The 27,607-nt window shown below is 41.6% G+C and overlaps 1 protein-coding gene across 10 annotated transcripts in view; it reads left to right on the forward strand.

Annotated features, from left to right (window-relative positions):
- Positions 1 to 300: 300 nt before the first annotated feature.
- Positions 301 to 27,607, forward strand: part of C29H10orf67 (chromosome 29 C10orf67 homolog) — a 144,464-nt gene continuing 117,157 nt past the window's right edge. For 6 of the 10 annotated variants that reach the window (XM_023632273.2, XM_070255547.1, XM_070255544.1 and 3 more), the window contains exons 1-2: positions 301 to 827; positions 26,794 to 26,937. In XM_023632273.2, the coding sequence (XP_023488041.2) occupies positions 492 to 827; positions 26,794 to 26,937 (480 nt within the window). In that variant the 5' untranslated portion in view covers positions 301 to 491. Of the gene's footprint in view, positions 828 to 17,402; positions 17,524 to 26,793; positions 26,938 to 27,607 lie in introns of all 10 variants that reach the window. The other 4 variants (XM_070255545.1, XM_070255549.1, XM_070255546.1 and 1 more) reach the window with 1 other exon arrangement.

Here is a 27,607-nt window from a genome sequence, read left to right on the forward strand (position 1 = left end):
TTATTATTGTAGAAACTTAGAAAAAATGAATCTTACACTACACGGTTAGCTTAAAACCTAACGCCTGAGTTCTGACCTTCATATTAAATAGGAATGTAGTCCTGTGGAATCTCTGCAAAGGAAGTTTTTGTCCACAAACACCTCCGTTTGTGGCTAAGTGGCAGGTATAAGCAAATCATCGTCCCGCCCTCTTGCCTCTTACTGTGGCATTGCTCTGAGAGCCGAAAGCTCATTCATGATCTCATGAGCATCGTTATTAGATGGATGCTCTGTTTTTCATCCTCCCTGAGGGTGACCTTTAGCACAGGGCAGGAGGCCACCAAAGGGAGGGCGGCCCAGCTTGGGGTCTAACATCGCATGGGGAGGGGTGTTGACATAGAAAGAAAGCAGCTCAGGAGTCCACGCCTCCCAAATGCGCCGTGCACGCCCTTGGGGACTAAGGCAGAGTTCAGGGCCTTGGAGGAACGCAGGAGAGTTGGGAGGGCAGTGGAATGTCCCAGGGTTATCTACAAAGGTCTAGCTTTCTTGGGGACATTTCAGCTGCAGCCTGGAAGAGTGCGCCTGGTCGAGAAGCCCTGAGTCAGGGGGCGGTGGAAGGGGCAGGAGGGCCCACGGATTCCCGCGCCCGCGCGTTCCCTAGGAGTCGCCATGGCAACGGACGCCGGGTTCTGGACTCCGACTCCCCGGATCCCGCAGCTCCGCGGGAGGCGCACGGCCACCTCCGGGGCTCCGATGGAGAGCTGGGGCGACTCGCCCGAGACAGCAGAGTGCCGAAAGATCTTCGACCTCCTCGAGTCCACGATTCAAGAATTCCAGTTCAATTCCAGGTGACTGGCGCCAGGGCAGCGCCCCGCCCGTCGCCGCCTCCCCTTCTCCGGCCCCGTCCGCCGCCTGCTGCGCCCACGCCTCCCGCCCGCGCTCCGTGGCTCCCCGGGCCTCGCTCCAGGCCCCAGGGCTGCGGTGCTAGTTCTTAAATGTGTTACTGTGTCCTAAGAGCACGGAGGCCGCAGCTAGGCTGCCTGGGTTCGAAGCCTGACGACCCTGACAGGCCCATAACTTCCGCAAGTTACTTAACTTCTCTGTGCCTTGGTTACTCACCGGGAAAACAGCCGTGGTGGTGTGGTGATGAATGCCTACTTTGTAGTTCATAGTGAACGTTAACTGAGTGAATCTCCGAAACGTGTTTAGAAGAGCGTCCTATATACATAGTACATAGGAATGTGTTTGCCAATATAATTATTTATTTATTTTTTTATATATAGTTCCTCCCTTTCATAATCCTTCTTTGCTCCCTCTGCCCCGCTTTTTTTTGTTTGAATATCGTAGAGCTGTCGTTTCTGGAAAAATGTATTTTTCTTTCTGAAAACCTTTTAAAACCGGTAAGTGGGGGCCGGCGCGGTGGCACAGCGGTTAAGTTCGCAGTTCTGCTTCTCGGGCAGGTGTTCACCAGTTGGATCCCAGGTGCGAACATAGCCCCACTTGGCAAAAACCCTGCTGTGGTAGGCGTCCCAGTATAAAGTAGAGGAAGATGGGCATGGATGTTAGCTCAGGGCCAGTCTTCCTCAGCAAAAAGAGGTGGATTGGCAGCAGTTAGCTCAGGGCTAATCTTCCTCAAAAAAAAAAAAAAAATCGCTAAGTGGCTGGCACTAGGTTAGCTGCGATGCGGGCACTTAAAATCCCCTAAGCCAAGAGCCTCATGGGGCCAGATGGGCTGGCTTACAGGCCAGCTCTGCGCACCGGGGCAGCTGGAAGTGAGAAGAAAGGACCACAGCTGCTCTAGCCCAGCACTGGGGACTGCCCCAGTGAGGCTGTGCTGCCCAGCTCAGCCTCCCCAGCTCAAGTGGGAGTATTTGTTAAAATGCGTCAGGTTGAGACTGGCCCGGTGGCAGCGTGGCAGGGTGGTTAAGTTTGTGTGTTCCACCTGGTGTCCCAGGGTCTCACTGGTTCAGATCAGACCTAGCACCGCTCATCAAGCCATGCTGAGGCAGCACCCACATAGCACAACCAGAAGAACCTACACCTAGAATGTACAACCATCACTGAGGTAGGGGTGGGGGCTTTGGGGACAAGGCAAAAAAAAAAGAGGAAGATTGGCAACAGATGTTAGCTCAGGGCCAATCTTTAAAAGAACAAAACGGATGAGAGTGCACACAAGACCTGGTTTATTGGTGGTTGTGAAGGGCACAGGTTGGCCATGGCTCTTGGTAAGCACACAGTGTCTGACCTGTTCTAGCTGTTTACTGATAAGGATGACTTCCTGCCCTGGATTCCTTGGCATCCCAAGGTGGGTAACTCTCCAACGAAACGCACTGGCTCGGCTCAGTGGACGGACTGACAGTGCCAGGTGCTCAGTTAATGCACGTTGCCTAAACAAGGGAACCAGTAATGCCCATGTTAATTTTTCTTCCCCCACAGTGCTAGAGGGATTGTGTTGGTGCTCTGGTATGAGAGGGAGAGATTCAGATACCAACCACGGTCCTGGGAGTTAAGGCTTGAGCAGGGCAGAGTTCGGCACAGGAGAGGCAGCAGTCTACAAGTGGACAAAAGTCAGACCTTGGTGATGTTCCAGCCAGGAAACCAATGATGAACAAGTAAAGTATATTATGAGTCAGTTAGGTAGTGGTAAGTGCTAAAGAAGAAACAGCAGGGAGGGAGCAGAGGAAATTGTGTGGAGTGGGGAGGGGGTTGTAATTTTAGATACCGTGGCATAGGAAGGTTTCCCCAAGGCGGCAATGGAGTGAAGACCTGCCGGCTTGAGGGGGAGCTATAGGGGGGACATATCAGGGGACAGAGGGTTCCAGGCAGAGAACAGGAAGCAGAAAGGAGCGGGCCTGGGTATCCCAGGACCAGCAAGGAGGCTGGTGTGGCTGGAGCAGAGAGGGGAGAGCAGTAGAGCTGTTGTCAGAGGTGAGCGGGTGCTGCCAGACAGCGTGGGACCCAGGTCACTGTATGGACTTTAGCTTTGACTTTGTGTGAGATGATTTGATGTGTTTTCAACACCACCAAGCAATTCTCCAGATTCCTAGCTGACACTGACTGGCTGTCTTACAGCTCATCTCGGTTCTGACACTATCTACCTGGAGATAGCATCAGATCCCACAGGTTAAGGGTTCAGTTCCACAAGACTGCCCCCTCTTCTTTCCCTTCAGATGCCAATTGTAAGTCCGGGTTGTCATCTGTGCTTCTGATAACTGACTGGAAGTCGGAGGTTCTGTGAGCTCTTCCTCAGGTTCAATTAATTTGCTAGAGCAGCTCACAGAACTCAGGAAACCAGTTTACTTATGAGGTTACCAGTTTATTACAAAGGATGTTAAAGGATTCAAATGAACAGCCGATGAAGAGACGCACAGGGTGAGGTTTGAAGGGTCTCGAGGACGGGAGCTTTGGGGGCACCACCCTCCTGGCAAATGGATGTGTTCTTGTTCATCAGCCTCTGGAAGCTCTCTGAATCCCTTAGTTCAGGGATTTTTTATGGAGGCTTCATTACAGAGGGAAGATTGATTACATTACTCGATTCAGGCAATTAAGTCAAACTCTACCCCTTTCCAGAGGTGGGAATGGGGAGTGGAACTGAAAGGTCCAACTCTCTAATCTGGTCGGTTCCCCTGGCCATCAGCCCATCCTTAGGGGCTTTCCAGAAGTCCCTTATTAACATAAACTTGGGTATGCTTGAGCGGAGTTTGTTACAAATAACAAAAGACACCCAGTTCACGTTGTTCTGCTCGGAAGCTCTTTCAGGAACTGAGGACAAAAGACCAAATATTATAACAAAATATGCTTTCACTGCTCTTATCTAGGAAATTCTAAGGGTTTGGGGAGCTGTGAGGTAGGAACCGTGAAGACCAAAACATATATTTCTTATTATAAATCACACTATCACAAATGGGAAGCCAGGAGGGGGTTGGAGCAGAGGAATGACATGATCTGTTTATCTTCCAACAGGATTACTCTGGCCATTGTTTTGATAATAGATTATTAGGAGGATAAGGGCAGAAACAGAGAAACCAGTTAGGGGACTATTACATACACCTCAGGAAAGATGGGAGTGGTGCTAGCACTGGTTGGAGGTGGTGAGACTAGTCAGATTTCAGATCTGTGTTGGACGTAAGGCTGATAGGCACAGAGTGGGAAAGACTCAAGGGTTTCGAGCTGAGTAACGAGAAGAATGGAGTTGCCATTAATTGGGATGGAGAAGACTGAGAGGAACTGCTTTGGGGGGAATATCATAAACCTACTTCTGGACCTATCTTGGCAATGACTGTTAAACATCCGTCTAGGCTGTTAAGTTGGTAGTTAGTTATATGAGTCTTTAGGGGAGGAAAAATAATTTTCCCTCTGCCCTTCTGAGTTCTTGGCTGAGACCCCCAGTAACAGACAGAATAACAAGAGAAAAACAAACAAGTTTATTAAAATGTATACTTCATTTCATGGGAAATACCCAAGAAAGATGGGTAAAACTCCAAGATGGCCCAAGTCACCACCTTAAATACCATCTTCAGCTAAAGACAAAAGAAAAATGAGGGAGAGGGGGGCCAGTTATGAGAGGTTGCTAAGAAAAGCACAGTAAACAAGGGTAAGGTCTGTTACACATATTTAAATCGGTGCCTTCTCCATTGATAAGATCCTCTTTTGATTTAGAATGATCATCCTGGTACAGAGAGGGAGACACTTGCAAATGGAGATTTCCTTTATATATGTAAATTTCCCTTACAAAGGGTAATTTCTACTCTGTTTTCCGAGCTTCTCCTGTGTCTGCCATTTCTGAAAATAATCCTCATGCCAAAAAGGCATATTTTGGGATGCCATATTCTGCTACTCTTTGAGTCTGAAGGTCGGAAGAGAGGTCCAGGTTGGCTATCTCAGTTTTGGAGTAATTGACACAAAGATGTAGCTAGAGCTGGCAGACTTAGTGAGGTCACCTAGGCAGTGAGCATACAAAGAGAAATTTGTGAACCCTTGGGGCACATTAAAGTTGTGTGTTCTTTGAGGAGGAAAAAAGGGAAGCAGTGTTTTCCTTATTTAAAATTGAGCGGTACACCATAGTGAAAGTTTAACACACTACTGTCATTTTCTTTGACTAACTCATTAATGAGCATTTGTTAGATAGACTATTCTAGGACTCAGTGAGAAGTGTCATTGCATTCTGTTAATAAATATTAATGGATCTGTTTTCTATAATAAATTAGCATGTTAATTTTGTATCTAGTTTATTAAAAAAACATGATTGTTATCTTTCCAAGACTGTATTTTATGCATAACAACCCAGCTGTTATTCAGAAATTGAATTGCTAAGACTATAAATAAGGACCATGTAGGAACCTTGTAGCTAATTTCGTGGGATGTGGGTTTCTGTTCTAGGCAGTGGAGTTGTCATCTAAAATTAGAGACATTTGGAATTTGATGGGAAACTGAAGAATGAATCTTCATGTTTCACTTAGATTGTGAATGAGCCAGATCCTTCTAAATCAGTCATCCAAAAAGTAGGACTCGGGGACCTTGTTTTGGTGGGCCTGTCCTTACTAGGGATGGAGAATAAGAGTGTCACTTTAGGCTTATGGTTTTAGATGAGTTATTTACTCTCTTTAAACCTCAGTTTCCACATCTTTAAAACAAAAAAGTTAATATTTCTGTTATAAAATTATTGGGAGGATAACCTGCAGGGACAATGTGTGTGTTCATGCATATATCTTAACAGAGCCCATGGGACAAATTTGATACCAAACTTCTTAATCTCAAGTTCATGTGCTCCATGTGCAGTAAGCCAAACACTGAGACATCGGCACTTGGAGATGGAGAAAGAGTTACTTAAATTGGTCCAGATGAGAAGGTGAGAGCATGGGTTCCGCTCAAATCCACCTTCCCAAGAGCAGAAAGCAGGGGGGTGGGATTATACAGCTGAGGGGTTTGGCCGGAGGAGCCTGAGAGAAACAAAGGGGTCATTCCCAATAAGCCCCTGGGCAATCTGACTTCTAGGCGTCAGTGGCAGCTAGGGGCCGACCATCTGGTGATTGCAACCTCCCCAAAGGCGTTCTCCTTTTCTGCAAAACAAGCTCACAAATCCTGGAGACCCCTGAGTCACCCCTCAAGTTAAACAGGAAAACAGCAAATTGCTTATTGAATATCTACAGGTACCCAGCTTCAAGTTAAGCACTCAATAAATAAGCACTAATGTTATTTTTTAGACACCCTGGAGGATGTGACTATAAAGTTATTGAACTTGACTTTAAAATGTCATATTGTATTATTGTAATATTATGGCACCAGAACAAATAATGAAATCATTATTCCAAGATTCTAAATCACATCCTAAGAATATACGTATTTGGGGGTTTTTTGTACTTTTTTTGTCCCAGCTTTACTGAGATATAATTGAATATAACATTATATATTTGTAATAAAAACTATCCACGCTCCATAAACCTACCACCCACAATAGATCTGTTTCTTAAAATGGGAAGGAAAGAACATACATGCTCAAGCTTAATGAAAAATGAAGTTGAATAGTAAAAAGGAGCTGCTTGACATGGGGGAGGTAAAGGATTGCGTTTCTAAAGGAAGGATGAGTCACGGAGGTCTGGCAAATATGCAGTGTTGTGGAATATAAAGAAACAGGTTAAGTTTCTGTGGCCATTTGTGTTCATTACAGTGATGTGGCACTCAGCGTCCAGACAGGAGGCTGAAACCTCACCAGTATTTGAACAGGGGATAAATATTTCCTGTTCCTTATTAAATATTAACAGGGATTTTTTAACTGGTAAAAGTCAGTAAAGGTGGTAAGGAGACTCTAAGCGGTATTGTGATAGTGAACGCAGAATGCAGCCGAGACCCCCAAGGGCAGAGGAAGAGTAAACAAGGGAGGAACTAAGAACTTAGAAGACTCACACCCTCATCCCCACCAAAGGCTGAGATTAAGACCTCTTGGGAGAGGACTTGGCTGGTCACAGAAACTTGCCAGAGGCTGCTGGCTAGAGCTGGTCCACAGGGATGGCTAGTCAAGTGGCCAAGAAATGCTGAAAGACATAGGCAGGCCAAGGTTCTTTATCGAGTGGGAGAACCAAAACTTCATTCCTGAAGGTCCTGAGTTCTCAAAAGTCCTGCCTTTTTTCTTCGTTGCTGAGTTTTCCCATTAATCTTTACTATTGGGCATGGAAATGCTAAGAGGCACCCCCAGAGAAACCCCTGGGTTCCAGACATAGTCTCTTATCACTCTATTGTATACCAACAGCCCACTTGCCCCTTGGTGATCAGAATCAATCACTTCAGCCAGTAGAGTGACCCCTTTCTCTGCCTTTGGTTCAGTGATGTAAGGATCCAGATATCAGTTCAATTAAATCTCATCAAATTCAACAGAACTGTTCTTGGATTTCCAGGCAGAAGCATCCTCTCCTTGGGAGCCAAGACCTCCAAACCAGCAGATTATAATGTTGCTGGGACAGGAAGCAATAATTTCAGGAGCAAGTTATTAGGTATAATGTGAGAGGAGCCTCTTCCACTCTCATGCCTTGATTCCTGGACCAATGGCTGTGAGAGAAGCATCACAAACTGATCCAAAGCATATACTGCATCCTGTAAGACAGAACCACATCCTTTTATGGATTTGTCCCTAAACTGCCATAACTGAAACTTCAATAAGCTATTCCACCTGTAGGGGAGCTAAATTTGCCACTCTCAAATGTCGCTCTTTGGCTTGAGGATTATTTTAAGCTGATTATTTTTAAGAAACAAAAGATGTGGGAAGAAACTTTGACCTTCTCCCTCTACTGTCTAAAAAGAATTCAGATAGAGGACCCGTTCCAGGAAGGACATATCACTAAAGACAACTGTAGTATACATGTGGTAGACAAGGAGGAACCCAGCAAGACTCATTTGATCAAAGTCCTCTCTGTGTCCCCTTGTCTTTAGGTGGCCCAACAAACATTTGTTTACCAAATGCTTACTCTTTTCTTTCTTCCTGTGAATTGCCTTCCTTTCCTTTCGAATTTCAGACCTCTGCCTCCTTCTCCTTAGTCAAGAATGACAAATAGGAGCCAGCCTGGTAAGGTAGCTGTTAAGTTCGCACATTCTTCTTCGGTGGCCCAGAGTTGACAGGTTTGGATCCCAGGTGCACATCTACACATGGCTTGTCAAGCCATGCTGTGGCAGGCGTCCCACATATGAAGTAAAGGAAGATGGGCATAGGATGTTAGCTCAGAGCCAGTCTTCTTCAGCAAAAAGAGGAGGATTGGTGGCAGGTGTTAGCTCAGGGCTCATCTTCCTCAAAAAAAAAAAAAAAGAATGACATATATACCTCATTTTGCCTGACTGTTTTTGAAATTTTTCATGCTTATGTGAATTCCCTGTGTGCATGTATTAAATCTGATTTTCTCTTGTTAATCTGTCATATGCCATTTTAATTATTTGACCAGTCAGAAGAACTTAGAAAAGCATAGAGGAGAAATTTCTTCCTCCCTGATATACTTTTCCATTAGGTCAGCCACTCCTGGGTGATGGGATACTGGGTGATGGGCATGAGCCCATTGCTGCACTTCTTTTGCTAAGCAATGAGTACCTTGATCAGAAGTGATACTGTGCACAATGTCATGATGGTGGAGAGGCATTCTGTAAATCTGTGGATGGTGGTTCTGGCAGACACGTTATTATGGTGAGGGAATGCAAATCCATGTCCAGAATATATGCCTTTTCCAGTGAAGATGATGGAAGAGATTCAATGTTACCAACCTGCCACCTGGTAGCTAGTTATCCCTGCTTGTTAATACTGCCATATTAGGGGTTCAGTATTGATCTCTGCTGTTGGCTAATTAGGGGCTCAGCACCTGCCATGTTCAGGCCAGCCTTAGTAAGGGGAAGTTCATGATGTTGAACTCCATCCTTGCCACCATGGCTACCATGTTCAAGGGCCATTGAGTGAGCGCTGGCGTGGCTACAGAAACTAATTGACTGATTTCCACAGAGTGTCGTTTTGCCTGCTTGATTATTGAGCACTTTCTCTGTGGTAGATGCCTTTTGATGAGCATTCATATAGGGCACAGATGTCTTTATAGCCTGTGCCCATTCTTAAAGAGTCATCCACAGAACTCTTCCCCAGAATTTCTTCTAACCAGTCTCTCAATCTTGTTTCTTGCAAGTTCCTGACCATTTAGTTAAACCTTCCACAACAGCCCATAAATTAATACAGATATATAATTCTGGCCATCTCTCATCCAGAAAAGTAAACAACCAAATGTACTGCTTCAAATTCTATTTGGTGAGAGGATTTCCTTCATGGCTTCCTGCAGGGTCATATCTGAGTGGGGCTGTGAGACTGCAGGTACCCCTCTTCTGGTGGCAGCCCCATCTGTTATCCAGGCTTGAGTTTTTTTCTTCCTCGGTCAACTGGTCATACAGAACTTCCCATGAAGTCATGGCTGTGGACTGAGGGGAAAGAGGCAAAGCAGCGGGAGCTACGTGCTCCTGTAAATGACTTTCCTGCTGCTTGAGCCGGGTCTTCTATATACCCCTTCCACCTGATGAGAGATTGACGCTGCTCGTGTCCAACTTTATGGTTTGCTGGGTCAGATGAAACCCAGTTTGTCATGGGAAACTCAGGCCAGATGGTCACCTGATGACTCACGATTAGGCGTTCTGTCTCTCCCAAGGCTCGGTAGCAAGCCAGAAGCTATTTCTCCAAAGGATAATAGTCATCTGTACAAGAGGGCCTAAGAACTGCTTCAAAATCCTAGAGGTGTCTGCTGTAATTTTCGTGTTGGTGCTTGCCAAAGGATCCGCAGATCACCCCTATTTGCCATAGGCCCTTTTCAGTGCCATCACCTCTGCTGGATCATAACTCTAAGTGGGAGAGCAGCTTGCACTACAGTCTAGACTTCTCTTCCTCTGGGCTCCAATAAAAACTGACGGTCTTGCCTATGACTTGGAAAATAAGTAGAAGTAGCTCATACAAATGTATACGTTGCTCCCCAATTCTCATTTTATTGTTCATTAAGGCCTTAAATACTGGCAATTCTGACTGGGTGAAACTGGTGAAATTTGATCTTGCTTGAAGAATGTGTATGACTTTTAAAAAATAATTTATTTTGAAATAATTTCAAATGTAGAGAAAAGTTGCCAGAATAGAACTAAGAAGTCACATAGCCCCTTCACCTAGATTCTTCCATTTTTAACATTTTATCATATTTGGGGTTTTTTCCTCTCTTCTTTCCTCCTCCTCCTCCCCCCCTCCGCTATACACACTCACGCACACAAACACTCATATTCTTATTATTAGTAGTCTTTTTAGAACCTTTTGGGAACATATAGACATGTGCCCATCATTCCTAAGCATTCCAGTGTGTTTTTCCAAAAATGGATACTCTCCTCCAGAACCAGTACACACCTCTCCAAATCAGGAAATCAACATTGCACAACACTACCACAGGCCCCATTCAAGTTGTGGCACCTGTACCAACAATGACTCTTGTTTTCCTTTCTGGTCCAGGATCCTATCTAAGACTATTTGTGGTCTTTAGCCATCATTTCCCTTCATTCAATCTGGAGATTTCCTCAGCCTTTCCCTGGTATTTATGTCCTTGACACTTTTAAAAAGCAGACTTTGCATTCTGCAGGATGACCAGCCCTACCCAGGTCCATCTAATGTTTCCTCATCATGAGATTCATGTCATGCGTTCCTGGCAGGAATGCTGCAGAAATGAAGCTGTGCTCTTCTCAGGGCATCAGCTTCAATCGGCATGTGTTGTTCAGTCTCTTCCCCCACTGGTGCCTTAACCTTGACCTTGTTGGGATAGTGTCTGCCAAGGTTCTCTATCTTAAATTTACCATTCTCCCCTTTGTAATAAATTACTGTTTCATGGGTAGGTATTATAAAATTTCCTTTTCTGGTCTTTTTTTGTTTTAAAGATTGGCACCTGAGCTAACAACTGTTGCCAATCTTCTTTTTTTTCTTTCTGCATTTTCTCCCCAAATCCCCCCAGTGCATAGTTGTATATTTTAGTTGTGAGTCCTTCTAGTTGTGGCATGTGGGACGCCGCCTCAATGTGGCCTGACAAGCGGTGCCTTGTCCGTGCCCAGGATCCAAACCAGCGAAACCCTGGGCCACCGAAGTGGAGCGCACAAACTTAACCACTTGGCCATAGGCTGGCCCCCTCTTTTCCAGTTATATCAAGGTATAATTGACATATAACATTGTCTAAATTTAAGGTGTACAGTGGGATGATTTAGTACATGTATATATCATAAAATGATTACCATAATAAGGTTAGTTAACACTCCTATCACCTCACACAGTTTTTTGGAGATTTTTTTTGGTGAGAACATTTAAGGTCTACTCTCTTAGCAACTTTCAAGTATACAATGCAGTATTATTTTTTATTTTATTTTGGTGGGGAAGATTGGCCCTGAGCTAACATCTGTGCCAGTCGTCCTCTATTTTGTATGTGGGAGGCCACCATAGCATGGCTTGGTGAGGGGTGTGTAGGTCCATGCCTGGGATGCAGAACTGTAAACCCCAGGCTGCCGAAGTGGGTTGCACAAACTTAACCACTATGCCACCGGTCCAGCCTACAGAATAGTATTATTAACTATAGTCACCATGCTGTACATTAGATCTCTAGAGCTTATTCATCTTAAAACTGAAAGTCTATACCCTTTAACCAACATCTCCCCAGTTTCCCCACCCTCCAGCCCCCGGCAGCCACTGATCTACTCTCTGTTTCTACAAGGTTGGCTTTTTTAGATTCCACATATAACTGAGATCATACAGTATTTGTCTTTCTCTGTCTGACATTTCATTTAGCTTAATATCCTCAAGGTCCATCCATGTTGTCACAAATGGCAGGATTACCTACTTTTGTATGATGGAGTAATATTCTGTTGTGTGTATATACTGCATTTTCTTTACCATTCATTTGTTGATAACACTCAGGTTGTTTCCATATCTTGGCTATTGTGAATAATGCTGCAATGAAGATGGAGGTACAGATGTATCTTTGAGGTAATGACTTCATTTCTTTCAGATATGTATCCAAAAATGGAATTGCTGGATATATGGTAATTCTATTTTTAATTTTTTCACAAAATTTCCTTTTCCTAATCAAACTTCCACTGGCCAGCCTTCACCATCATTGATTACTCCCATCTTAATCAGTCACCTCTTGGTGTTGCCAAATGGCAATTCTCTATTTTCGTCATTCTTTTCTACATTTATTGGAACTTCTCGTGTTCATTTATTTGTCATTCATTCATGCCTATCAGTATGGACTGCTGGATTCCTATTTTATTCAATAGGTAACTATTAGATACTTTCATCATTTATTTTGATGCTCAAATTGTCTTAGATATAGCAGCAGGCATCTCTTCAATCTAGTTTTTGTGTCATTTTCACATGTCCCTATCATTTCTTTTTGCATTTCCTTGTTTTCTGGCATAACAATAGGTTCCAGGCTCATTTTATACTTTTGCTGTGTCAGCTTTGGAATCAGCCATTTTCCAAGGAGCTCTGGTTCCTTTTAGTGCAGGATGGTATTTAAAAAACAACATCTGGGAGTTTGCTGTGCTCATTGCTTCTAGACTCTCACATGGGACAGAATTAGAAACAAATGTATGTAAATATATGTACATATGTATGATATATGTACACATACATATGCATATATATGTACCTATAACTATCTATGTATATAATTATAAAATCATGCATTCATACTAAAACTACCCATTCATCTCATTGTCTCAGGGAACTTTCAACCTACTCCTTTTCTTTTCTTTTTCTTTTTTTTTTATTTGAGGAAGATTAGCCCTGAGCTAACATCTGCTGCCAATCCTCCTCTTTTTGCGGAGGAAGACTGGCCCTGACCTAACATCAATGCCCATCTTCCTCTGCTTTATATGTGGGATGCCTACCACAGCATGGCTTGCCACGTGGTGCCATGTCTGCACCCAGGATCCAAACCAGCAAACCCCGGGCCACCAAAGCAGAACGTGCACACTTAACTGCTGTGCCACTGGGCCGGCCTCATAACTTACTCCTTTTGTATGTTTGTAATATCTTTCCTGGGACTGAAAAACTTGATTTCTATCATCTTCAGTACATTCACTTATTTGTTCAATGTATCCGATCTCGCAGCCATACTGGCTGTCTCCTCTGCCTGCTGCCTCTGTGCTGCCCCTGTTCCCCCAATTGCCCTACATCCTTGGCCTCTGGAACCGTTGGCCTTCTTCTCTGCATAGCTCCCAACCTTTCCCATCATTGAGGATTTGACCCATGTCATTGACCACCATGTTGATTCCTCCACTCTGGGAAGGGAAGGGAATGGAAGGGAAAAGAAGATGGAAAAGAAGGTGATTACATAGGATCTTGCTAGGTAGACCACTGGGGATACTGTATCTTGGCTGAGGGTACTGCCGGTGTACAGCTGTATTTTGGGAACATTTGACAGGAAGAGGTGTGACAGGTGAGTATGGTACTTGGGGTATACACAATGAGAACTGAGACTTACTGTTCCCTCAGAATATATAACACTTTTTCTATTTACTCATTTACTGGCTGTCTCTGCCTTTAGAATGTAAGTTCCACGAGAACAAAGACGTTACCTTGTCCACTGCTGTTATCCTTGGTGCTAAAGATAGCTCCTGGCTAATAGTAGGTACTCAGTTTTTCTTTGTTAAATGTGTGAAGCTCTGACAAGTATTTTGCACCCATATTTTGGAGGTCAGAACAGGAAGATTGAATTTAATTCTCTTGGGCACAGAAAGGCTATCAATGTCCTTTACATCAGGATAATGACACAACCTGGGTTTTGGTCAGATAGCTCTAGGGACAATGGGAATGATAGATTAAAATGACACAAGTTTGGCAACTTGCAGTCATTTTAGGAAACCATTATTATCTATATTTTGTGGGACACTTGTTCAGAAGTATAATGAATTATTTTTATTTCATGTTTTAAAAGATTCCCAAATGTATCATAAAAGAGAATTTCTTTAAAAGTTTTAAAACACATATTCTAGAAAAAACATTACCACATGTACAATTTGTCATCAATAATAGTTGTCATCTTTGAAAAGTACAAAGAACATTTTCCCTGAAGTTTTATGTCATCACCATTTAAAAATTGGTTTTCTCCTATTTGTTATAAACTACTTTAAAAAGTATATTTAAAAAAAATTTTTTTTTGAATAAGATTAGCCCTGAGCTAGCATCTCCTGCCAATCCTCCTCTTTTTGCTGAGGAAGACTGGCCCTGAGCTAACATCCCTGCCTATCTTCCTCTACTTTATATGTGGGACGCCTGCCACAGCATGGCTTGCCAAGCAGTACGTAGGTCCACACCCGGGATCCAAACTGGCGAACCCCGGGCCACCGAAGCAGAACGTGGGAACTTAATGGCTGCGCCACTGGGCCGGCCCCTGTATTTTTGAATTTTTGTCATAATTGATCATATGATTCATTCATTTTGTATGGTGCAATACATTATCATACTTAATTTTAAAACAATTATAATTTGGTGGTGATTTTCACAAGGGATTTTTAAAAATGGTCATAGCTTTTAGATAGACAAAGCCTTAAATACTGACGATGGTTTCAGTTGATTGCTATATCTTAAGTCTTAAAACAAAAAAAGACATTCAGTACAACAAGCATTTACGGGGGGATTTATGGACAGGTCCTTGTCAAGGACTCTACAGTGTTTGGGATCTTCCCCTTCTCACAAGCTAATAAATGTGCACGTCACTGTTTCATGGCTGTTGGCAGAAGACACAACTCCTGGGTCAGAGACAAAGGACTCTATCGTCATGGCAGAAGCAGTCTCCGGAGCTTCCTGTTCATTTGTGGTGATTCCTCGTGCCCCTAAGTACCACCGGGGTGACACGAAAGACCTGTCATGGATGGCTGCACACACAGCGAGCTGCCCTACAGGAGAGGATCCTGAGCTTGGGGCATTCACCACTTTCATAGTAGGGAGCAGCCAGCCTGCTTCTTGGCAAGAGAAAGACGTTACCTCATCCTTCAGAGTTGCTCGCTGCAGACACCACTCTGAGGACTGGCCCACGGAAAGAGTGGTCAGGGCTTGTCCTTCTCAGCATGCCCAGAAAGACTATGCACAGATGCTCAAAGATGTGGAGGCTGCCTCTCCCCACAGGACTGTGTTAGCGAGAAAAAATGTACGCTCCTAAAGTGAGTTAGACCAAATCCAAAAGATAATTTTCTGTGGAAAAACACCAGAAATATTCACCGAAATTGAGATATAGAACGTTAGGAATGCCCCCTCCCCGCCTGGATGATGCTGTTGACAAGCTCTGGCGTCAGAATAATATTGACGAGTGTTTGGAAGGGTGGTTGAAAATTTAGTGGGATGAATTGAAAATCATTATTTGGAGTATTAAAAAGTTTTTAAAAATTAAATTTAGTCTTTCTTAGTTGAATATTGCTATGCTTTCATAGTTTTTTCCAAATATGAAAAAATTATGATATTTGAAAACATAGGAGTGATGGTTGTTACAACCACCACCACAACAGCAATAATGGCTAACGTTTCTTAAGGGCTTACTATGTGACATGCTCCATTCAAAGTACTTCTAAGTATTAACACTCTAATCCTGACAATAACTCTATGAAATAGGCGCTATTATTTTCCATAAGAGGAAACTAAGGCACAGAAAGGTTAAGTAATTTATGTAATGTCACCTATCTATGCTTTTAGCTGCGGTTGACTGGTGAAAGTCTCACCAGTTGGTGCATTTATTCTATGACATTCCACGAAGACCAGAGGTAGGACAGGTTTCAGAGCTAGTGGAGTCAATGGCTAAACAGAGTCATTAGTCAGAATGATTTCCATCTTTTTAAAAGCTCGTCATCTACGTACTGGCTTTGCCCTCTGACTGGCCCCTCCTGTCATCACCAGATGACTTGGCATCACTTCCACATGTGGCCATGTCCAGAGTCACGGAGGAAACCTCTCCCCTGGTGCCCTTGTGAAGGAGTATAAAAAGCTTTCCCACAAGCCCCCAACAGATCTTTCCTTGTGCCACACTCGCCAGAACCAGGTTCCACGCCCACCCGTGAGACATCTGCCCAGAAGGATGGGATCGCAGTGTGTTGAGCTGAGACCAGACAAGAGCTGCCCTTGGCATTGGGAACATGAGCACCCTCCCTGGAGTGCTGTGGGAGATACAGCTTAGGGTCTGCCAGCAAGTCAAAAGAGGTGGGGGTTGCCATGGGGTGCCCCCATCTGCTCCAGCTGGTCAGCAGACAAGGGAGGGTAGAAACACAGACGCTCCGTCTTTGGAGCCAGACCTGAGAAGTCTGCTAATTCTACTTGGGTTTACATGGTTTTCTTTTTTTAGCTGACATTTCAGAAGCAGATAGTTGTGGTAAGGTTGATCAAATCGACAGAGAGAGTGCATCCAGAAAACTGGTCGCCTTATTACTGTTGGCGATGCCTGTCGTTATGGGTTCATAGGAGGAGTTTACAAAAATACTTGCTCCTGGCCTACCAAGATTTTTTCATGAACTGAGTTTGAAAATTGAATACAGTACCGTGGTGTATTATCTTAAAGAAGCAGCTCTCAAACTGTTTGGTTTCGGGACTTCTTTGTAGTCTAAAAAATTATTGGGCACCTCAGAGAGCTTTGGTTTATATTCTATCTGTTCATAGTTACCATGCTAGAAACTTAGAAGGAGAAATTCATTTAAAATAATGATAAACCAATTCTGTGTTAATATAAATAACATATTTTAAAGAGAACCAAGCTGTATTTTTCAAAACAAAAACTTTAGTGAGACTAGTGTCATTGTTTTACATTTTTGCAGAACTTTTCAATGCCTGGCTTACTGGAAGTCAGCTGAACTCCTGTGTCTGCTTCTGCCTTCAGTCTGTCATGCAGTCACATGACCTGCGGCCTCTAGAACACTCCACTGAACACTTGTGAGAGAATAACAGTGGCAAAGGCAAATAAAATCTTAATATTATTATGAAAATAATTTTGACCTTGTGGATTTCCTGCAAGAGTGTTCTGGAACCCCAGGGGTCCTCAGCCCCTACTTTGAGAAGCACTCTCTTAACGTATTTTGTGCAGTTGCTAGTGCATAGTTTATAATGGCTTCAAGCAGTAGCACAGGTAAAATAGTAGATAAGATATTAAAAGGAGGCTCGTAAATTGATCATATCTCAGAAAATGGAAATAGATGATTATCAGTGCAGCCATGTGCCGTAGTCCAAGAAATCTGATCACGCAGGAAAGTCCTGGTGAAAACCCCAAATCATGAGCAGATAGTTCAGAAGTTTTGTCACTTCACCGATCCCTTTGAATCTTGAAAATATGATATGATTTACACAAAAATATGCACACTGACGCATACTTTAGGCAATATCTATTATGTAAAGCACATTTAGTCTCCATTTTTTTTTTCAGACGTAACATTTCAGATGATTTGAAGGTTGGCTTTTTCAGCACAGACCATGCTACTCAAACGGATTCCAGCGAAATTTTTCCTTTAAAAGAGTTGAGTTCCTGTACACAAAAGCTGGTACAGGTAAATCTAGATTTATCTTGAGACTTCTGAGATAATTTTAGACATTATTTGCCTTTACGACTCCTTCCTTGACAGAATTGAAATCATTTAAAATTTTAAAGATTAGCATCTTTTACAAATTGAGTTGGATGACAGTTGCGTTTTTAAAAGTTATTGCTATAAACTACCCCTTGTATTTATGTCATAGTTATGTCATGCCTATATATGTTAACTTGTTTAGTGAAGTGTTTTGTTACTTTCTTTACAATTCCTTTGACATTTGTGAACATTTTCTATTTATGATACTTTTGAAAAATTATAAAATATTTTTGGTGTATAGAAGAACGTAGAGAATAATATAATGAATAACTGTGCTACCAACCATACAGCTTTGTTAAATCTTGACATTCTACCACATTTCCTTTGGATCTTTTTTATCGTAAAGAAACAGAACATTTCATATACATTGGATATCAAGGGTTGTTATTAAAATTCCTAATCAATAAAAGTGCCACATAAGGTAGCATATTACCATAAATACTTTTGTGTGCTTTGCTTCTGTTTTTTCACTTAACAATATAACTTCGAAATCGTCCCATATTGGTACAAATGGAGTCTTATCACCTGTTTCACAAGTACGTCATATCACAAAGTGGCATCATTTATTTAAAGCCTCTGCTATTGATGGACATTTTGGTCATTTCAAATCTTTGACTGTGATGAATAATTCTGTATGTACTCATATGCCAGTAAATCTGTGGTGTAAATTCTTAAAAGTGGAATTTCTGAGTCAGAGGATGCATGCGTTAGTCATTTTGAAGGATGTTGCCAAATTGCCCTGCATAGAGATTATACCAATTTGCACTCCCACTATTAACTTTGAAGGTGTCTCTTTTCCTCCCATATTTGCCAATTTATTGTCTTCTTGTATGCCTTCAGAAAAGTTTTATAACTTTATTCCTTTGCAACTAGATGTATCCAAATGGCTAAGTTCTGGTCAGTAGAATTTAGATGGCAATGTTGTGTGGCAGTTTTGGGGGAACCTTTCTTAAGACACTACTTACATGCACTGTCTCCCACTTTGCTTCCGTCTCCTCCTCTCCTTCCTTCCTTCCCTCCTTCCCTTCCTTTCTTTTCTTCCTTCTGTGCCTAGAACATGGATGCCACCATTTGCGTCACAATTTTTGAGGAAGTAGTAAGAGTAGCAAGTACTCTGAGCAGAGTAATAACATAGAAGGATCTTAGGTCATTGTCACCACTGATTTCTGTCATTTGATTTTTTAATACAGCGGAACCAAACTCTGATACAATATGCTTAAATCAGATTAAGGATATTTCCCCTATTTCTAATTAAGAGAGGGATTTTTTAAAAAAACATCGTAAATGACTGGATTTGAATGCTTTTCATGGCTCTATGGAGATGATCAGATAGTCATATGGTTTTTCTCCTTTATTTGATGATGTGGTGAAATTCAGTTTTTGAATAGTAAACCTGGAATGAACGCAACAGGACCATAACAGTTGTTTTTGAATTTCTTCATTGTTTGCTATTATTTTACTAAAGATTATTTCGGTCTTTGTTCATAAGTGAGATTGTCCTATAATTTTCTTTTCTCCTTATATTGTTGTTGGTACCAAGGTCATAGTACCTGCATAAAATGAGTTAGGAAGTGTGGAATAGTTGACATAGATTGGAATTATCCATTTCTTCAGTGTCTGTTAGAATTTGCAGGTAAAACTGTCTGTGCTTATTTTATTGCCGTTGTTGTTTTGTTATGGGTGTATTAGGTTTTCTTAAATCTCCTTGGGTCAGTTTTGATGTTATATTTTTCTATAAAGGTATTTATTTTGCTGAATCTTTAACTTATTGATAATGTTATTATTCTCTTATTTTTAAATCTTTATTCTATCTGGTATACTTCTTTTTAAATTCTTAATTTTATCTAGATGCCTCCTCTCTTTTTTCTTAATGAATCTTGGCAGTTATCTATTTCATCAACTTTTTTCAGAGATCCAACTTTTGGATTTATTAATCCTCTCTATCATATCTTTATTTTCTAGTTCATATTTTATTATTATCTTTATTATTTATCTATTATTTAATTAATAATCTTTATATTTAATTTCTTATCTTGATTATTTAATTTCTTCTACTATTTTGGGGTTTGGCCTGTTTTTCTTTTTCTAATTCTTTAAGTTGGATCTAGGAATCAGTTAAGATGGCATATAGCTCTATGTTTAGAAAATGCAACTATATCATCGCAATCAAATAAGAAGTCGAGTTAGACGGTCGGGAGTTGTCATCTGAGTTATCCATGTACCAGATGCATTTTACCTTTTCAGATCTCCACTGTTAGTGAATCGCTTTTGCTTTCTTATTTCTGACCTCATAGTAGCAAGATGGCTGCTCCATTTCCAACCTCCATCTGCACTTCACAGAGGAAGGGAGAATATGGGAGGAGTAGAGAGGGGTGGTGGTGTCTGTATTAGGAAAGCAAAACCTTTCCATGGAAAACCCCAGCTTATTTCTCATTGGCCTTAACTGTATCACATGACCACTTTAACTATAAGAAGTTCTGGCGAATTGAGGATCTTAGCGCGGCACATTTCTGTCCCCACCAAGTCATGTTTCTCTCAGTAAGGAAGAACCAGCGTGATGGATGTTGGGCTGTCAGCTACCAGTGCCCACGATCACTCATTCTGAGGCCTCCTTCCTTTCTTTCATAAGCATTGAAGACTATATATTTCTTGCTAGTTACTTCTTTATCTTCATCCCCCAAATTTTGATATGTAGCATTTTTACTAGCATTTATATTTAAATACTCTAATTTTCTGTTTATTTGGTTGGCCCATTGTTTAATAGGAAGTTTGTTAGGTTTCCGAGCATGCTTTTCAGTTATTGTTATGTTGTTGACCTTTAATTTCAATGCTTTGTTGTTAGTGAAAATTCTCTGTGAGACAAATTATTTGGTGTTTGTTGCAATTTGTATGACGGCTTTGTGTGAGGTCACTTTTTGTCATTGTGCCATGGATATGGGAAATTAAAAATAATCTGTATTTGTTCATTGTTGAGTGTGTGTATACATGCTATAAATATGAGCTATATATATATATCCTTTTGCCATATTGCTCATTTTATTCAATACTAATATAGCTATATCAATATTCTTTGGGATAGTATTTGCCTGGGAAATCTTTCTCAATCTTACACTGACCTCATTTCTGTGTCATTGTGTCTCAGGCATGTCTCTTACAAACTGTGTATAGCAGATTTTCAAAAGTCCAATCCAGTAATCTCTTTCTTTTAATAGCTAATTTATTCTGTTAGTACTAATTGTGGTTAATGGTATATTTTTATTTTCCTGCCATGTTATTTTGTAGTTTTTCCTTACCTTCTTTTTTCTCTATATTCTTTTTTTCTCCTTCCCTACTTTCTATTGAATTGGTAAACTTTCTTTAGTTCCTATTATCTCTTCTACTAGTAATTAAGTTAATCATTTTGTCTTCATTTTGTTTAATGGTTATCCTCAAATTTGAACATATATACCTGATTTTTTTTTTAAGATTTTATTTTTTTCTTTTTTCTCCCCAAAGCCCCCCAGTACATAGTTGTATATTCTTCGTTGTGGGTCATTCTAGTTGTGGCATGTGGGACGCTGCCTCAGCGTGGTTTGATGAGCAGTGCCATGTCCGCGCCCAGGATTCGAACCAACGAAACACTGGGCCGCCTGCAGCGGAGCGCGCGAACTTAACCACTCGGCCACGGGGCCAGCCCCCATATATACCTGATTTTATAGTGTCTACAGTTAACCATAATTTCTAATTTCTGTCAAACAACACAAGAAATGTAGGACGGTCATCTATAATCACTCCCTCTGTCTTACCATTATCGCTGCCAATTATTTTAATTGTACTTTTTTCCTAATATTTTTGCAGTTACCTATTCATGTTATTTTATCCAGTTAGAGTTTGTTTAGATTTGCTCACATTCACCAGTCTCTTTGCCAACCATCGCGTCCTGTATCTCAGGACTTATTTTTGAGTTTAATTTCCATGCTTCCTAAAGGTCCTTTGATCCTTCTTTCAGCAAAGATCATAGCCTACTTAGCGTTAATACTGTACAACTTCGCGTAAAATGTATTAACTTTGCAACCATGCAGGTCCATTTACCACCCTCCCCTGCGCTTTATGCCTGGGTATCATATGTATTACCTCTACTTCCATTGTAAATGCAAATTAGAATGTTTGCTTTACACAATCCTATATATCGTAAACTAATAAGAGGAAAAACTAGTCTGTTATATTTACTTGGATATTTACTATTTCCAATACTTTTCATTCTTTCCTAAAGATCTAAGTTTCCAGGCTGTAATATTTCTTTTTAGCCCAAAGAAATTTCTTTAGCAATTCTTATACTGAAGATATTAGGGCAATGAATTCGCATAATTTTCTTTATTTAAAGTGTGGCTGGGGCCGGCCCGGTGGTGCAGCAGTTAAGTATGCACGTTCTGCTTCGGTGGCCTGGAGTTCACCAGTTTGGATCCCAGGTGCGGACATGGCACCGCTCGGCAAGCCATGCTGTGGTAGGCGTCCCACATAGTAGAGGAAGATGGGCAAGGGTGTTAGCTCAGGGCCAGTCTTCCTCAGCAAAAAGAAGAGGATTGGCAGCAGATGTTAGCTCAGGGCTCATCTTCCTCAAAAATAAATAAAAATAAAGTGTGTTTACATTGAATATAGAATTCTGGGTTGACAAGTTTTTTTTCTTTTCACTTTTAAACTGTTATTCTGGCTTCCTTAGTTTCTGATAAGGAAACTTCAGTCATTTCAAATGTTATTCCCCTGTATGTGGTTGTTATTTTCTTTTCTGACTGCTTTTAATATTTTCTTTTTATCTTTCGTTTTCAACAGTTTGGTGCCTATGTACCTGGGTGTGGTTCACGTGTATTTACCCTGCCTGCGGTTTGTTCAGCATCTTGAATCTTTACGTCTTTCACCAAATTGGGGAGATTTTTGGCCATTATATCTTCAAATGTTTTTTTCTACCCCATCCTTTCTGTCCTCTCCTTCTGCCACTCCAATTACTTTCATGTTAGATCTCTGATTATTAATTCAGAAGTCCCTGAGCTTTGTTCACTTTTAAAAGTTTTAAAATTTAAAAGATGATTTCCCCTTTTTTGTGCTATTGATCTATCTTCAAGTCCACATACTCTTTTCCTCTGTCATCTTTATTCTTCTATTAAACACTTCCAGCAAATTTTTAATTTCAGATATTTTATTTTTCAACTCTAGAATTTGTTTGTTTTCTTTATCATAGTTTCTATTTCTCTGCTGTCGATGCAAATAACCAATAACCATTCTATAGACAAGAGAGATAAGGTGGATTTTACCTGAGCCAGGCTGAGAACTATAATACAGGAAGGCAGTCTCCACAAAGGAAGAAAGCATTCTAGGGGCCGGCCCGGTGGTGCAACAGTTAAGTTCACTCGTTCTGCTTCAGCGGCCTGTGGTTTGCCTGTTTGGATCCCAGGTGTAGCTTGTCAAGCCATCCTGTGGCAGGCATCCCACATATAAAGTAGAGGAAGATGGGCACAGATGTGAGCTCAGGGCCAGTCTTCCTCAGCAAAATGAGGAGGATTGGCAGCGGATGGTAGCTCAGGGCTAATCTTCCTCAAAAAAAGGAAGAAAGCATTCTGGAGAACTGTGGTTTTCAGTACAGTTTTACGCTTTTTAGAACAGAGAGCATACATCAAACATGCCCAGGAGACATATTCATCAATGTTTCAAAGAGATGCTGTGTTGCAGATTAGCAGGTCAACACGACCCTGCTGTCCAGGAAAGGAAACTTGTCTTCAGGAGAGCTGATACTAGCACAGTAGGAAAGGAAGTATGCATCCTTATCTTCAAACAGTGCATCCTTTTACTTTGAGATAGTGTTACATGCACTCTTTACTTTAATAGTTAAAGCAGACATACACTGTATGTTGGATAGGCCATAAGTCAGGCTTCTTTAGTTCAGCCCAAATCAGGTTCAAACCAAAATAGCTACCCCATATACCTCAATATGTGAAAATTTTTTGTCACTGCTGATGTTGCCAATTTTGTTCATTTATTATAAGCATATTTTTCTTTACTTCGTCATGCATAGTTATAATAGTTGTTTTAAAATCTTTGCCTGCTAATTCCAACCTTTGGGTAATAGTGGTATTGGTCTCAATCATTTTTTTCTTGAGACCAAATCACATTTTTCTGAATTTTTTTTTTATGTCTATCAGTAATTTGGATTATCTCCTGGATATTGTGAGTGCTATCTTCTAGATTCTGATATATATATTCCCCTGAAGACTGCTGTTGTTTTTGTTTTAGCACATGACAATCTTGTTGGGATTCAGTCTGAAAACTGTGTCTCTTGGTTGTCACCCCAAATCTCAGTGTAGTTCTTTTATCTCCAGTTGGCTGCTTGCAGTCTGCTCCACGTGTGTGTGTTTCAGGGATCAGCCAGAAGTCTGTTCAGTTTATATACAGATTTTAGGCTCCTACTCTTTGGTTCTTTTCTTTCTAGGACCCTCACACAAACATCGTCCAACAGCTTTGGCTGCTCTGTCCTTTCATTATTCAGGCCGTAAAGCCCACTGATTTCTATTTGAGGTTTAGCCGCCTTGTGAAGTCACTGAACACATTTGTCCCAGACTAAAACAGGAATCTCATTCTGCATTAGTTCCTTCTTCCAACTTTTGAATCCCCTCCAGAATCCTCCTACTTTTGTTAATTCTCCAGAGTCTTCAGGTTGTTGTTGTGTTTTGTCCATATTTTATCTAGAGTTTATAGTATCTGTGGGAGTCGGTGATCCAGTAAGAGTTTGTTAGATCATACCAGGGTTCCTGTGCCTCCGTTTTTCAGAGCAAGCAGTCCATGTAAGGCTGATTCTTCTAAAGCAAAGTCATCTCTGCCTCTTCTTGGAATTTAAGGAATTCCTTAAGACTTCACTTGCTCTAGAATATATATTTTTATGATTTCCCAACATAGTACCCTTCATGAGTTGACAATATAATATAAAGAAAAAAGAGTATGAGTCGGGCATAACTCTGTTCAAATCTGGGCACTTCCACTTACCAGCCACATAATGTAGCAGACTAGCCACTTAATCTCTCAAAGTCTTGATAGCCTCATCTGCAAAATAAAACATTCCACGGAGTATCAGGATACTAAAATGAGCTTCTTCTCAATATGCTAGAACACCAGGGATCAAATTCCAGCATGAGTGTGAGTTAGATCCCATTTGCAGAATTTGAAAAGGGAATATGCACATCTGATCAATGACTCTAAGCTCTTGAATCAGATCAAAGATAATAAAAAAGGTGATCAGGATGTATAGAGGAAAAATTGCTGGAGTAGTTTCTCTAGAAAGCACTATTGCTGTGCTCTTTACGGGGGAAGGGAAAACAGAGGCAATCTTCCTGAACTCAAGGCTAGTAAGGCAGGCTCATATGGAACTTGAAATATGTTTGCTATTGGAAGACTCAGGGGACTGGTGCTTGATCCATGCCTAAGGAAGCTAACATGGCTGCGACAAGAAGATGGAGTGGCTAAGTTGAGGTCAGTCCCCATTTTCAGAGTTTTTGGGGTGAGGAATATGTGATTGTTTTCCCATGGACCATATGTGGCCTATGAGAAAAAGAGAGAGCCAATGTGGGGTCATTCTGGGTCCTATCCAGTAGAGTGATCTCGAAAGAAAGAGGACCCTTAGCAAGGAAAAGAAAGAGAACTCTAGATTCACAGGAACTGAGGAAGGAGTAGCAATGACCACCCAGAGCAGAGGAGCAGCTGCTTAGGTCAATGTGCATCCATGGGAGAGGGTGCCAGCAATGGGAATCTCTAGAGAAGCTATGTTGGTGCCCAAAGGAAGAAGAGTTAGTTCTCATGCCCTGCCAGACCAGGGTGAAGCCATCCCACCAGGTAAGAACAGCCATACCTCTTTATCCCTTGTGCCTTGGCAATGGGGGAGACACAGCAGCTGGGGTGTAGGGGAGGAAGTGAGAGAGACGGAGAAAGCTCAAGAGCAAATTACACTCTTTTCCTTAAAGACAGGCAGCTGCCGACTGCAGCCCTTAGCTTGGAGTACAGGGAGAAGTCTCCCCTATGAATGAAGTTGGAAGTGTTTAACTCATATACTCATATTCTAAATGCTATTTTGAGGCTCTGTTTTGAGTGATGGTAGGACTTTCTGTCCCCAAGAATGAGCAGAAAAGTCACAGAATTGCCTGTAGTTTCTATTCAGGGCAGGGCAAGATTACCTAGTGAATATATTTTAAATGGATGGTGGGAGACAAAAATACAATGTTTCTGATGATCATAAATGGTTCTTAGTCAACATACTGTTATGTATTTTAGTGCTTGGCTAGTAGATTCACAACAGATGTTGATTCTTGACCATCTTTTCTGATGTGAAATCCACATCTTGAAAACTGTAGGGGAACTGAATGTGCCACCCCAAAATGTGTCCCTTTGGCTTGATTATTTTTAAGAACAAAAGACTCAGGAAGAAACTTTGACCTTTCTAACTGCCTAAAAGAATTTAAGATAGAAGCTCTGTTCCAGAAAGGAGCTATCACCATAGATAACTATAATATAATATGATCCAGTTGTGGTGGACAGGGAGGAACCTAGCAAGGCCCATTAATCAATGTTCTCCCCATGTCCCATTGTCTCTGCAAGGCATGGCAAACATTTGTTTACCAAACATTTGCTTTTCCACCTCCATGTGAATTGCCTTCCTCCCCGTTGAAGTCCCAAACCACCGCCCCCAACATCCTCCTTCGTCTTTAGCTGTAAGTGATATTTCAGGTGGTGGCTTTGGCCATTTTGGTGAGTTACTCAGTTTTCCTGGGTTTCTCCCATGTATACGTGTTATTAAACTTGTTTGATTTCCTTCTGTTATTCTCTCATGTTAATTTAATGTTTAGACCAGCCAGAAGAACCTAGAGGGTAGAGGAATATTTCTTCCTCTCCTGCAAAACCGTATCTTTTGAGGTGTAACAAAGGGTGGTTGTTAACACAGGTATTCGCTTCCCTGTGGGAGGAAACTGCTAGCGTCCTCCTCTCCCTTATTCCATTAGCATATATTAGTTTAGCAGATTATCTGGAGTTGCCCAATGTACACAGTACTTGAGAGGTAGCCTTAAAAGGCAGGACAGGTCCCTGACCAGGTCATATGCCCAGAACCAGGCAAGATGCTAGATGTTTTATACAGAGGGCCCTTACTTGCTACAATAAAGTACGTTTTTCCATTTTTAGGAAACTAAATCTCTTCAGGTGGATTTTGGATTCCTCAAACAATTGGTTCAATTGAAATTTGAGGACCGTCTTAAAGAGGAGTCTTTCAATCTCTTCACTGTTCTACATGACAGGATCCTCGCAATGGAAAACCATTATCAACAGGTAGAAGTTCTCTCATTTCCTTTCTTTTGTGTGTATAATTGATCTTGTGCTGAGATGCGTATGCACGCAATTGTGAAATTAGCAACTTGTGAGAGCAATTTAATTTGCATATGTTGTGTTTCATATAATAGCTAGTAGATATAGCTTTACTATGTATTAAGGACTTCTGTAAGTACGCTGAATACCAACTCCTTTAATCTTCACATTAACCTCATGAAGTAGGGAAAATTGTTATCACTCTTTTAGAGATGAGGAAACCGAGGCACAGAAAGATTCATTAGCTTGCTCAAGGTTACCAGTTAAAAAACTGGCAGCATTTAGGGGCCAGCCTGGTGGTATAATGGTTAAGTTTGCACGCTCCACTTTGGCAGCCCAGAGTCCACAGATTCAGATCTCAGTGCGGACCTACACACCGCTCATCAAGCCACACTATCACAGCATCCCACACACAAAATGGAGAAAGATTGGCACAGATGTCAGCTCAGTGACAATCTTTCTCAAGCAAAAAGAGGAAGGTTGGCAATAGGTGTTAGCTCACGGCCAATCGTTCTCACTAAAAAAAAAACCCAAAAAACACCCGGCAGAGTTTAGATTCCCAGCCACAAAGTTTGATGCTTGAGATCTGGTTCCTAACTACAATTTTATATGACCTCATTTGTGCTTTAATGGC

Source organism: Equus caballus, chromosome 29 (assembly GCF_041296265.1).
Source record: "Equus caballus isolate H_3958 breed thoroughbred chromosome 29, TB-T2T, whole genome shotgun sequence".
Classification (NCBI taxonomy): Eukaryota; Metazoa; Chordata; class Mammalia; order Perissodactyla; family Equidae; genus Equus; species Equus caballus.